General features: G+C 37.7%; 1 protein-coding gene across 2 annotated transcripts in view; it reads right to left on the bottom strand.

Annotated features, from left to right (window-relative positions):
• The window catches only part of BLOC1S5 (biogenesis of lysosomal organelles complex 1 subunit 5), a 68,060-nt gene that overhangs the window by 19,849 nt on the left and 35,158 nt on the right, over positions 1 to 13,053 (bottom strand). For both annotated transcript variants that reach the window (XM_042985755.1, XM_042985754.1), the window contains exon 4: positions 5,192 to 5,321. In XM_042985755.1, coding sequence (XP_042841689.1) covers positions 5,192 to 5,321 — 130 coding nt within the window. The remainder of the gene's footprint in view (positions 1 to 5,191; positions 5,322 to 13,053) is intronic.

Raw genomic sequence — 13,053 nt, 5'->3', positions numbered from 1 at the left:
AACTCCACTGTTTTAGGTGCCAGGGGTACTGGAGAGAACAGAGTCCCCGAACTCATGGAACCTATATTCTGGTTGAGGAGACAGATAGCATATAAATACTTAGCATGCCAGGTTGGGGTGGATACTCTGGAGGAAAAAGCAAGGTAAAGAGACCAGAGAATGCCAGAGCGAGGGAACATGATTATTACAGAGTAGCTAAGAAGGTCTCACTGTTGACACCTGAGCAGAGATGGATGGGAAATGAGAATGTACAAATATCTGACAAGAGTATTCAATGGAGCGCGTGAGTGAGTCAGTCAGTTAAGCTGCCAACTTTCGCTCAGACCATGATCTTGCAGTCCGTGGGTTCGAGCCCCACATCAGGCTCTGTGCTGATGGCTCAGAGCCTGGAGCCTGCTTTGGATTCTGTGTCTCCCTCTCTCTCTCTCTCTCTGCCTCTCCCCTGCTTGCGTTCTGTGTCTCTCTCTCGAAAATAAATATTAAAAAAAATTAAAAAAAAGAAAAAAAGGCTGACAAGAGTATTCCAGAGGAAGCAAGTGCAAAGGCCCTGAAGTGGAAGCATGTTTGGCACATATTAGAAGAATAAGGAGGCCAGAGTAGCTCGAATGAAGTGTGGGAAAAGAAAATGGAAGGAAATAAAAGAGTGGGCGCCATTATGTAGAATCATCTAGGCCACTGCGAGGAGTCTGGCTGTTCTGTAAGCAAGAGGAGGAGATTCTGATATAGTAATGACAAGAGCCAAATTACATTTCAAACGGATCATTCAGGCTCCTATGTGGAGAACAGATTATAGGCAGGAAAGGCATAAAGATGAGTTATGTGGTTACTAGAACAATCCAGGTGAGAGATCAGAGTGGCTTAGACCAGGGTGGCAGCAGTTAGTGAAGTGGTGAGGATGGTCAGATCCCCGTTATGTTCTCAAAGTTGTGCCCAAAAAATCTGCTAGTAAGCTACATGTGAGCAGAGGTAGGGAGAACAGAAAAGGGAGAGGCAGTGAGTGAAGAGGATGCTGGTAAAAATTCTAACTAGTAAAGTGCTATAAAATTTTTGGTTAATTTTAGGGACCTGGGTAGTTCAGTCAGTTGAGCATCAGACTCTTGATTTTGGCTCAGGTCATGATCCCAGGGTCGTGGGATCAAGCCTCATGTTAAGCTTTGCTCTGAGTGTAGAGCCTGCTTAAGATCTCTCGATCTCTCGATCTCTCGATCTCTCGATCTCTCTCTCTCTCTCTCTCTCTTCCTCTGCCCCTCTCCCCTGCTCGGGCTTTCTCTCTCTCCCTAAAATAAAAAAAATAAAAATTGGTATTTTAAATCATTGACTTCTTAAACATGTCTAGGTAGAGACAGACTGAAGGAAAACCACACAAACTTAGTCTCCTAAATCACTCACAAAATAAATTAAAAGTTAAAAAAAATAAGAGATAAAAAATTCCATCACTTACTGAACAAGGAAAAATTATAATTGTATACTATAAACTTTGAAATGTGGTATGATGGCCAAGAACTGAGATTCCTAACCCCTAATTATTTCATCCCCCAAAAGTCAGAAAAAGAAAATAAGTTGACAAAATTGTTAGAACTCTAATATGCTTTAATTTGTACAGAAACAGATATGAGGGGTGGAGAAAGGCTCACAATATGTGAGAGACAGATGAAACAGACACAGCCTCCCTTCTGAAAGAAAACCTAATAAAATTGTCCATAGGTGCTCCGTTATACAAAATCTCTCTTTATTAAAAGAGAGCAAACATATTGCGTGAAATAAAAATTGAAAGTACAGGGCTAAGGAAACAAACAGAATTATAATATCATCGTTAAAGATCCAGTAAACAAATGAGAAGGAAGTCAAGAGTCTAAGACTAAATAAATAAGTGGCAGCATTAGGACTTCAGGACAGAAAGCAAATACTATAAACCTTGATCAAGTTAAAATTCACAAGTGAGGTTGGGGAAGAGAGTGGTGAGGGAAGCTGTGAATGTCTGAATGCCTCCAACTCTCAAGGCATTAATTAATGCAGAAATAATGACATCATGACTCTAACTTCTAAATGTTTTTTATAATTATTTTTCCTTGAACGATCTTTTAGTAAATACTATATGCAAAAGTGACACTTATTTTAAGGTATTTCCTTCAGTTTTAAGTATCTGTTGCATTAAATTCAAATAAAATTAAAAATTAATACCTAAGCTTAAAAGGTGTATGACCCTCCCCATAAGACAAAACAAACAAACAAACAAAAACAAAACAAAAATAAAAACAAAAAAAATAGAGGTGCCTGGGTGGCTCAGTCGGTTAAACATCTGACTTCAGCTCAAGGTCATGATATCGCCAGTCTGTGAGTTCCAGCCCTGCGTCCAACTCTGTGCTGACAGCTCAGAGCCTGCTTGGGATTCTGTGTCTCCCTCCCTCTCTTCCCCCTCCCCACTGGCATGTTCGCTCTCTCTTTCTCCCTCTCTTTCTCAAAAATACACATTAAAAAAAAAAGTGTATGATCTCATTATCAAATGCGCTCTCTCCCTCATACCGGCCCAGCTATTCATTCAGCTATCATGTCTCTATCCATCCTTCTATTTGGATTTACACAAAGATGTCTAAAATGATGTTCACCAATGTTAAAAAGCAATGGTTATTTTCAGGTAGTTACTAGGGTGATTTATTGCTTTCTTCCCCCTTTTTTTTTTTCTTATTACTTAAACATACATCTTTCTGCTTAAATAATAATAAAAAAACAAAGTCATGTCTCTCTAAAAAAAAGAGGGAAGCAGGTAAGGAAAGAAAATTAATTTCCTATGACCGTGTTAGTTAACGTAAGGAAAACCCACAGGCTCTGTCCTTCTTACTCTAAAATCAAGGTCTAGGTCCTTAATACTAAGGCAAGATCTCCAGATAACAAATGTGGTGAAATCCGTAAGTCTATTAAATAATTAATAAGCAGGGCATAGACACTAATACTGTTTTCAGGATTAAAAAATAACATAAAGGCTGCCTCTTTTTTAATTTTTAATGTTTATTTATTTTTGAGAGAGACAGACAGAGTGTGAGCAGAGAGGGGCAGAGAGAGAGGGAGACACAGAATCCCAAATAGGCTCCAGGCTCTGAGCTGTCAGCACAGAGCCCGAAGTGGGGCTTGAACCCACAAACTGCGAGATGATGACCTGAGCCGAAGTCGGACGCTTAACCGAGCCACCCAGGTGCCCCCATAAAGGCTGTATGTTGATGACTTTATACCACAGGTAAGTTTTTGTTCTAAAGCTTCTGGTCATCAAATCCAAAGACACTATACAAGGTGGGTGGCCACACAGCCAAAAGTGGAAACAGTTCCAAGCTGAGGATTCTGTAATAGGTCTACATTCCAATAATTCAAGATGTCCCCACCTTACTGCTCCACAGTTACCTAGCTCTGCGCAACATGTGAGACCAGCAGCCGGAGGTCCACAGCTGCAGAGTTCTGAGCGGCACAGCTGACCGCACCACCAGCACAGGAAGAGATAAATGTGACAGCTGTATTAACAGGCACAAAACAAAACTTAACTCATCACTAGGCTTGTAGAGTACTACTTAGACCAGAATATACTCCACTACATTCCATATAAGCTGGCTTGCATGATTTTGTACAACTCCTTGATGAATCAGTATCGAAAATAAACAAGCCAGCACTCTGACTTAAAATGTCAGATTTTTAAACGTGCAATTCCCTGGGAACGACAGATGGGCCCAGGCAAAGCTTTAAAATTAAAGCACATAATCATCTCCATTCTACCCATGCTCATAATACTTAGCAGAAAATACTTGGGCTGAAGCCTACTGAAGAAGCCTTCCATGCTTCTAGCAGGAAAACACCTCCAAAGCCATTTTTTAGGTCCACAGAGCTAATTACACCCAGAGTAGTCCACAGATCTTAAAACCTTAATTATCAACTTTGGATTTTATGTGTTTTAATTCTTCATTTCAGGATACACTTACAGTCTGAATTCCATTTTACTAGTAATACTTTTCTATTTCATTGTGGAGACTACTTTTAAGAGGCTAGTCTTCACATCAGAAGTTATGTTAGCCCAAGAATGAATTAAATCAAAATAACCATTCACAGATTTTTACCAAGTTTTACCCAATTTATCTTTATGACTCAAAGTGTAGAAAAGAACAGTTACAGGCACATCTCAAATGCATACATAAGTAGTCTTACTAATAATCGAGTTTTTTAGTATAATATCTACAATGTTTGTCAGGGTTAAGGAAGTAATAGTCTGAACAAACAAATGATGTGTGTACTAAGATGCAAAAGCCTACAGTCAATTTTAGACTTTCTGCTGTTTCGTTCAAAGATACCAAATGTAATCTTGGGGCATTAATTCTCTCCAAGCCCCTTTTAACATTAGAGTACATGAGACTAACTTGGACCTGAATACAAACACTTGCTAATTTCAATTATTAACCAAATCTCCCTACTGTATTCCTTCACAGGTCATTATATTACTGGCTAGTTTTGTTTTCTCCCCACCCCCCCACCCCCGCCCCCCAGAAAGGTACTTTTTCATTTGCACTTCAGTAATCCATCATTATTTGCCAGCATTATCTACCCTCACACAAGCTGAACAGTGTCAGTATGGATCTAGATCCAAGGAGAAACCTTGAGTTTTTGATATACTTCTAATTTTAAAATCAGTTAGTAATAAAACTCCTTTTATTTTATATGTTTAATAAGGATTCTTTTTTAATGTGTCTCCACATTACAATATTTTGCTTAATGAAAAAAGTTATAAAATGTTTACAAACATTTATGATGGGATCCTTTTTTAAAAAGAGTTAAAAATTCTAGTATCCTGTTTGAAAAACAAGTTTCATTTCACTGCCTAATTCTTAGTCATCAAACTTCTTATGCATAATTAAATTTAAAAAAAGGTAAATAATGCTACAATTTTCTCACATCCTAAAAGGACTGCTTATCTGTGTACCCCCGATGCACACATCTCACTTTGGAGATTAATGCTCTCAACATCATTGGCAACACACATTAATCACTAGATAGTCACATGCTCTGTGACAGGGCTTCCATTTTATAGGTTTTGATTAAGAATTCTCTCTCCACCTACCACCAAAACACTGAAGTAAATACATTTTGGCATAGCATTCATTTGAAATAAAACAGCGTTAAAAAACAAAACAAAAACACACAAAAAACGCTGGCTTACATCTCTGGAGAACTTGGCTTAAGTCGTCCTGCATTATTTCTCTACATTTGGGAAGAGTATGTTCATTTGTTTCATGGATCATATTCTTCAAATTTTCAAGAACTCGCATTTCTCGAAGACCCCGTTTTTCCTATTAAAAGAAAGTAAATTATGAATACATATTGTGTCTTAAATCTCAGTAATTACTTTCTGGGATTTCCACCCAGGTTTTGGTTATATGTTATTACTGAAATTTACACAGCTTTCTTCCAATTATTTGGCAATAAATGAAGTCACAACCTGGAGGCATTTTTTAATTATGAAATGCTTCAAAAGCTGCAGTAATATTTTTATAACAATGTTTAAAAATGGGCACAAGAAGGGGCGCCTGGGTGGCTCAGTTGGTTAAGCGTCTAGTCAGCTCAGGTCATGAGCTCGCCATTCATGAGTTCGAGCCCCACACTGGGCTCCCTGCTATCAGTGCAGAGCCTGCCTGGAATTCTCTGTCTCCTTTTCTCTCTGCCCCTCCCTCTCCCCCTCTCTGTCAAAAATAAACATAAAAAAATTTTTTTAATGGGCATGAGAAATAGTAAATGAACCAAAAGAGGCCTAGATTGCCACATACTTCATTCTGTACAGCAGGGAAATTAAGACACCCTTGATCTAATTTTACTTTTGTTGTTTTTATATAAAATACATAATAGGTCCTACTATTATGCTGTTTTTAAAACTAATTCCATTTTTCTCAAAAATGCGTCATAAAGGGTAAAGGGAATACTTTCCTATGCAGAAAAGAGTTGACACTGACCACTGTCCTTAGAAAGGCCTGCTTGCATGGTTGGCCTTTGGCTGGGGGCTAGAAACTTGACCAGTAAATAGTTCCCTACGCTGGTAGAAAACTTTCTATAAATGAAAAGACACATCCTTTCTTCTGGGAGTTTGGAATTTTGATACATGCTGGGCAGAGAGTGCCTACTTGACCAGTCGCCAATCAAATCTCTGGACTCCTATACTCAGGTGAGCTTCTCCAGTAGACATTTCACATGTGTTGTCACAGCTCATTGCTGGGGGACCGAAGAACATCTGTGTGACTCCACTGGGAGAGGACTCTGGGAAGCTTCTATTTGGTTTTCTCCAAACTTCTTGTCACACACCTGTTCCCTTTGTTGATTTTGCTCTATATCCTTTTGCCATATTAAAGCCTAGCTACCAATATGACCATATGCTAAGGCCTATTTAGTCAGTCGCTGAACCTGGATGTGGTCCTGATCCCTAACACACCCTGCTTCAGAAAGCAGACTTTAACATTACCTACCACTACACTTGAGGGTAGGCCAGTGACTTGGTTCCAAGGAACAGAGTAGGGAAAGAGAAAAATATTAACTGCACGGTGGAGACAATGAACGTTGACATCATCAGTGATGTCATGGTGATAACATGTACCCTCTGATGTAATGTGACAAGAAGGGCACTTCCCCAAAACCCATAACCCCAGTCTAATCTGAAAAAAAACACCAGACAAACCCAGATTGGGGGACATTCTACAGGATACTGGCCAGTATTCAAGACTGTGAAAGTCATGAAAAACATGGAAAGAGATAACTGTCACAGACCAAAGAAGGCTAGCAGGACTGACAAGTAAACGCAATGTGGTACCCTGGATAAGGTCCCAGAACAAAAAGACAACTGTAATGGAAAAACTGGTGAAACCTGAATAATGTCTGGTATTTCATCAATAGTAACATACCAATGTTAATTTCTTAGTTTTTACCCATTTAGTATGGTAATATAAGGCATTAATAGCGACAGAAACTGAGTGAGGGTAAGGTACAGGAGAACTCTTTATACTAACTGAGCAACTTTAATGTCAATCTAAAATTAATACAAAATAAAAAGTTCACTAAAAAAAGAAGGGCAGTTAACTTGACTGTAGAGAAGTAATAAGTTAGTTGTGACACTGGGGTTTTTGTTTTGTTTTGAGCCATTCTTATGGAGCAGCTATGGCTGGGTTTTTACTCTAATATTTCCATAGTAAAAAATTAAAAAGTCATACAAAAGTTGAGAAAGAATAAACAATGAATCCTGTACTTATCGCCAATCAACAATTCTTAACTCCTGGCTGATTTTGTTCCCCCTGTAACATTCCATACATCCTCCTACCCACAATCCTAGATTACTTTGAAGCAAATCCTGGACAGCATATAATTTCAACTGTAAATATTTCAACATCTATCTTTAAAAGACAAAGACTCTTCTTAAGAAAAAAAAAATACACCTCTCTGCCCCTTCTCCCCTCACTCTCACTCACACACACACTCAATTCTTTAATATCATTAAATATCAAAGTCATATTCCCATTTCCTCAAATATCCCATTAATGTTCTTTTTGATCCCCGTTTAAACCCAAATCTAAGGAAAACATATATTGCAATTGGTTAGTATGTTTAATTTTTTTTTTTAATCTATAGATTTCCCCTCCATCACTTTTGTCTTTGCAATTTGTTGAAAAAAGTTGAGTCATCTGTTCTGCAGTTTCCCAGTCTGTTATTTGGCTGAATGAATCCCCATGGTGTAATTTAACATATCCCTTTGTCTGTTCTCCTTCCTGTAAATTAGTAGTTAGAACTAGAGGCTTGATCAGATTCAGGGTTTTGTTTTGGTTTTTGTTTGCAGGAATATTTCAGAGGGAGGTGGGTTGTATACTTTCAGCAGGATGTTGGTAGCATTCCGTCTTCATTTATCAGCAGGAATAACCTCTGTAAAGGGAAATTTCCCCATAACCACTTGGTTACTCTGAGGAATGTTTACATATGCAAGGCAAAATAAAACACTTGATTACTTCCTCTTACTTAACAGTTTAACTTGTTTAAGAAAAATAATGATATGGTTCCCTAGTATTCTCTAAAGGTTTCTGTTTGTTCTATGCATTCCTATGACTCATAGATTTAACAATTTTGAGGTTCTTCAAGCCATTACAGTATTTTTCCTTATTGGTGTTCAAACTGTCCTATTTTTGTCCAGTAGGAGCCTAGTTAAGTTGGCTCTGCAATGCTTCAGACAAAATTCTATGTTCTTTAGTAGCCTCTCTGCTTTTGATACGAATGGGTGCTCTAGGCTCACCTAGTACATTTCTAGACTCAGACTTGGAATCAGCAGGTCTCTAAATGCCACTATTTAGAAATCGTACTTAGAGAATGATCACTGGGGGTGCTCACTGCTACCATGTCAGTCATTATTTCTAGGCCTTTTAGTGAACAAGGCTATGAAATAAGTGTTTTTATTTTTTTTTAATGTTTGGTTTTTTTTTTTGAGAGAGAGAGCATTCACATGAGACTGCAACTGGGGAAGGTACAGCAAGGGAGAGAGAGAATCCCAAGCAGACTCCTCACTGTCAGTGCAGAACCCAACACGAGGCTCGATCCCACAAACCAAACCATGAGATCATGACCTGAGTCTAAATCAAGAGTCGGACACTTAACCCACATGCCCCAAGGTATCTGTTTTTAAAAGATGCATTTTAATGGGGCACCTGGGTGGCTCAGTCAGTCAGAAGTCTAACTTGATTTCAGCTCAGGTCATGATCTCACAGTTCATGGGTTCGAGCCCTGCATCAGGCTCTGCACTGACAGTGTAGAGCCTGCTTGGGATTCTCTCTTTTCCTTTCTCTCTCTGCCCCTCCCCTGTTAGTTCTCTCTTTCCCTCTCAAAAAGAAATAAAAACATTAAAAATAATTTTTAAAAAGATGCATTTTAAGTTTATAATCACAAATTAAGAAAAATAACGCTTTTAATTATACTTCTCAGTCTTGTGTCTCTTTGCAGTTCTCAAAACACCAGACAGAACTACAATTTACTTTATCACTACTTCAATCAAACAACAGCAACGCTAGTATCAACAAAATGATTACTGAAAACAGATTAATGGTTTGTTGTTGTTGCTGTTTTGAAGGGATATTTGACTATATATGCACAAATTACTATGTTTTATAGTTACTTGGAACAATTTCTTTCTGCATGGCAATACCACCATCCAGAAAGACAGGTTTGCTTTTTTACATTTCACTTGATTTTTTAGGGATTGTTCCTTAAAAATTTTCTTTTAAATTATGTAAGATATTTACATGTCTCCAAAACTGTATTAAAACACACACACACACACACACACACACACACACACACACACACACACATCTATATATAGATCTATATATATAAAGTCTAGCTTCTATGTATGTCTTTTGCATTGTATTACCTCCTAACTCTCTCTTTAGGTGATTCTTTTAAAACTTTATCCTACTACTGTCTTAAGTATAAGGATACACATCTATATATATATATATATATATATATATATATATATATACACACACACACACACACACACACACATGCATTACATATATATACACAAAGGTATATATAAATGTATATATGCATTTATTCATATGTATAAGTATATATATATTTTCAATTCCTTCTTAAATGTAAACATTATATACAGACTTTTCTTATTTCACTTTATGAAATTCATAAACACACACACAATGTATATCACCTTTGTGTGATCATGTGGTCTATTTGTTCTTTTTTGGTATTTTCAGGATTGAGAAAAATTTGGTGTTTCTGTTCTCATGGTTATGTTTATATTAGTACTTATAGAATACCCTTGGTCTCCATGTATTTGGTTATTGTCAGTTGGTTCCCTACTATAAGCAACAACATTCAAGGCTTCACAAGACCCTCTGCCATCCGTCCATGTCTTCCTCTAGTTTCTGATACCACAGAAGCTTTTTAGCTGTTTAGCTGGTGATTTGGTCATTTGGTATTTGGGGGATACCCTGTCCCCTGGTTTTATTATAGATGTTGCCTGATTTTGCTACCCTAGTAGTTCTGTTTCTATAGACAGATTGAAGCAAAAAAATCCCAAAACAAAACAACAAAAAACTATGTCAAAGCTTGCTGCCATCTTCCCCCCATGGCATTGGAATCTGAATGAATCAAGATTATAAAGATTATTTCCTTTCTTATGGTGCATTTTTTCTTTGTCAAGATGCAAAGGAATGGTCTCTCAATTCAAATACAAAGACAATGAAGAACAGAGAGTGGAGTTCTGCAGTTCTACTCAGGGTATAGGTCTTACTTGGGGGGGGGGGGCGGTCAATGGATGGGCTTTGGGGTTCCAGAATCCCCTTGAAATTGTACTCAAATTGAATACATATAGGCGTTCTATGAATTTTTCTGGGAGAAAAAAAATTCTTCAAGGACACCTTGACTTACTAATGTTAAGAACCACTATCAAAGTTAAAATATAAAGTTAAGAATCCCTATGAAAACACCCAACAGCGTTTTTCAGAAATAGAACAAAGAATACTGAACTTTGTATGAAACCACAAAAGACCCCAAATACCAAAAACAGTCTTGAGAGAGAAGAACAAAGCTGGAGGTATCCTAATCTCAGATTTCAAGATCTACTAGAAATCTGTAGCAATCAAAACAAAAAGACCCCTACATCAATGGAACAGAATAGAGAGCCCAGAAATAAATCCATGTTTATATAATCAATTAAGCTATGACAAAGGAGGCAAGAATATGCAGTGAGGAAGGTAGTCTCCTCAATAAATAGTGCTAGGGAAACTGGACAGCCACATGCAAAAGAATAAAACTGGACCACTTATTTTACTGATACACAAAAATAAACTCAAAATGGATTGAAACCATAAATATCCTAGAAAATACAGACAGTGATCTCTTTTATATTGGTCTTAGGCAAAAGAAGCAAAGCAAATATAAACTATGGGACTACACCAAAATAAAAAGTTTTTGCACTAGGGCGCCTGCATGGCCCAGTCAGTTAAGCGTCCGACTTTGGCTCAGGTCTTCTCATGGTTCGTGAGTTCGAGCCTCACAACAGGCCCTGGGCTGACAGCTCAGAGCCTGGAGCCTGCTTCAGATTCTATGTCTCTTCTCTCTCTCTCTCAAAAATAAATAAACATTAAAAAAAAAAAAAAGTTTTGCACAGCCAAGGAAACCATCAACAACATGAAAAGGCAACCTACTAAATGGGTGAAGATATTTGCATATGATATATCTGATACGCGGTTAATATCCAAAATACATAAATAACTTATATAATTCAACACCAAATAACAAATAAACCAATTAAAAAATGGGCAGAGGACCTAAACCAACTTCTTTTTAAGATATATGCACAGCCAACAGACACATGAAAAGATGCTCAACATCACTAATGATCAGGGAAATGCAAATCAAAACCTCACACTTGTCAGAATAGCTAGAATCAAGAAGATAAGAAACACCAAGTGCTGGCAAGGATGTGGAGAACAAGGAACCCTTATGTACTGTTGGTGGGAATGTAAACTGGTACAAACAGTGTGGAAAACAGTATGGAGGTTCCTCAAGAAACTAAAACTAGAAATACCATTCAATTCAGTAATTCCACTACTGGGTATTACCCAAAGAAAATGAAAACACACGGGGTGCCTATGCAGCTCAGTCGGTTAAGCATCTGACTTTGGCTCAGGTCATGATCTCACGGCTCGTGAGTTTGAGCCCTGCTTTGGGCTCTGTGCTGATGGCTCAGAGCCTGGAGCCTGCTTCGGATTCTGTGTCTCCCTCTCTCTCTGCCCCTCCCCTGCTCACGCTCTATCTCTCTCTCTCAATAATAAATAAGCATTAAAAAAAATTAAAAGAAAATGAAAACACACACCCCTAACTACACCATTATTTCCAATAGCTAAGCTATGGAAGCAACCCAAGTGTCCACCAATAGATGAATGGATACAGAAGATGTGGGATGTGTATGTGTGTGTGTGTGTGTGTGTGTGTGTACACACACACACACACACACACACACACATATGCGCACGCACTGGAATATTACTCACTCATAAAAAAGAATGAGATCTTGGCATTTGCAATGACATGAATGGACCTAGCACTTACTACATTAAGTGAAATAAGTTAGATGGAAAAGGACAAATACCATGTGATTTCACTTATATGTGGAATCTCAACAAAACAAACAAGCAGCAGAAACAGACCCATAAATAAAGAAAACAAAGAAATGGTTGCCAGAAGGGAGGGAGGTGGGAGGATGGGCAAAATGAAATGAAAGCGGAGGACAAGTACAGGCTTCTACTTATGGAAGAAGTCTCAAGGACAGAAGGCTCAGCAGAGGGAATACAGTCAATGGTACTGTTAATAGCATCACATGGTAACAGATGGTAGCTACACTTACGGTGAGTACAGCATAACACTGACTTGCTGAATTACTAATTTGTACACCTGAAACGAATGTAACGTGTTGTGCCAATTATACTTTAATAAAAATAAAGATAAAAAAGAACCACTTATTTAAAGGGTTATTTCTTCTAGCAGGCAAATTGGGAGTCTCACGTTGTAGAAAGGGAGTTTATAGCCTCGTTCATTTAAACAACATATAGGCCCAATGATAGTGTTAGAAAAGATGTTAGAAATTAGAAAACAGTCTCGCCCTTGAACTTACCCTCTGGTACGTGCCTGTTTTTATGCTGGTATTTTTGACCAAGGTGTACTGTTGACACTCATTACAAAAGGAAGACTATTTAACATCTATTTAACTGCATATATATTCACATATATTCTCGTGCATAAATATCAAAGATCAGCACTAATGAAGCTTGGCTTCTGATGTGTAACACTCCATAAAATCACACAGTTAATTTCTAAGTTGAAATGAATAGCAAGTGCTCATGTAATGTTCTTAAAACATTGCCTGGTTAAGTATGTGCTCAAAAGTGCTAGCAATTATTAATAATATTAGTACAGTTACTATAACCTTTACATTTAAGATGTAATTTGATAGTGTTAGAAAGGAAATGGGAG

The sequence above is a fragment of the Panthera tigris genome, chromosome B2 (genome assembly GCF_018350195.1).
Source record: "Panthera tigris isolate Pti1 chromosome B2, P.tigris_Pti1_mat1.1, whole genome shotgun sequence".
Taxonomy (NCBI): domain Eukaryota; kingdom Metazoa; phylum Chordata; class Mammalia; order Carnivora; family Felidae; genus Panthera; species Panthera tigris.
This window is presented reverse-complemented; position numbering and strand designations above follow the sequence as displayed.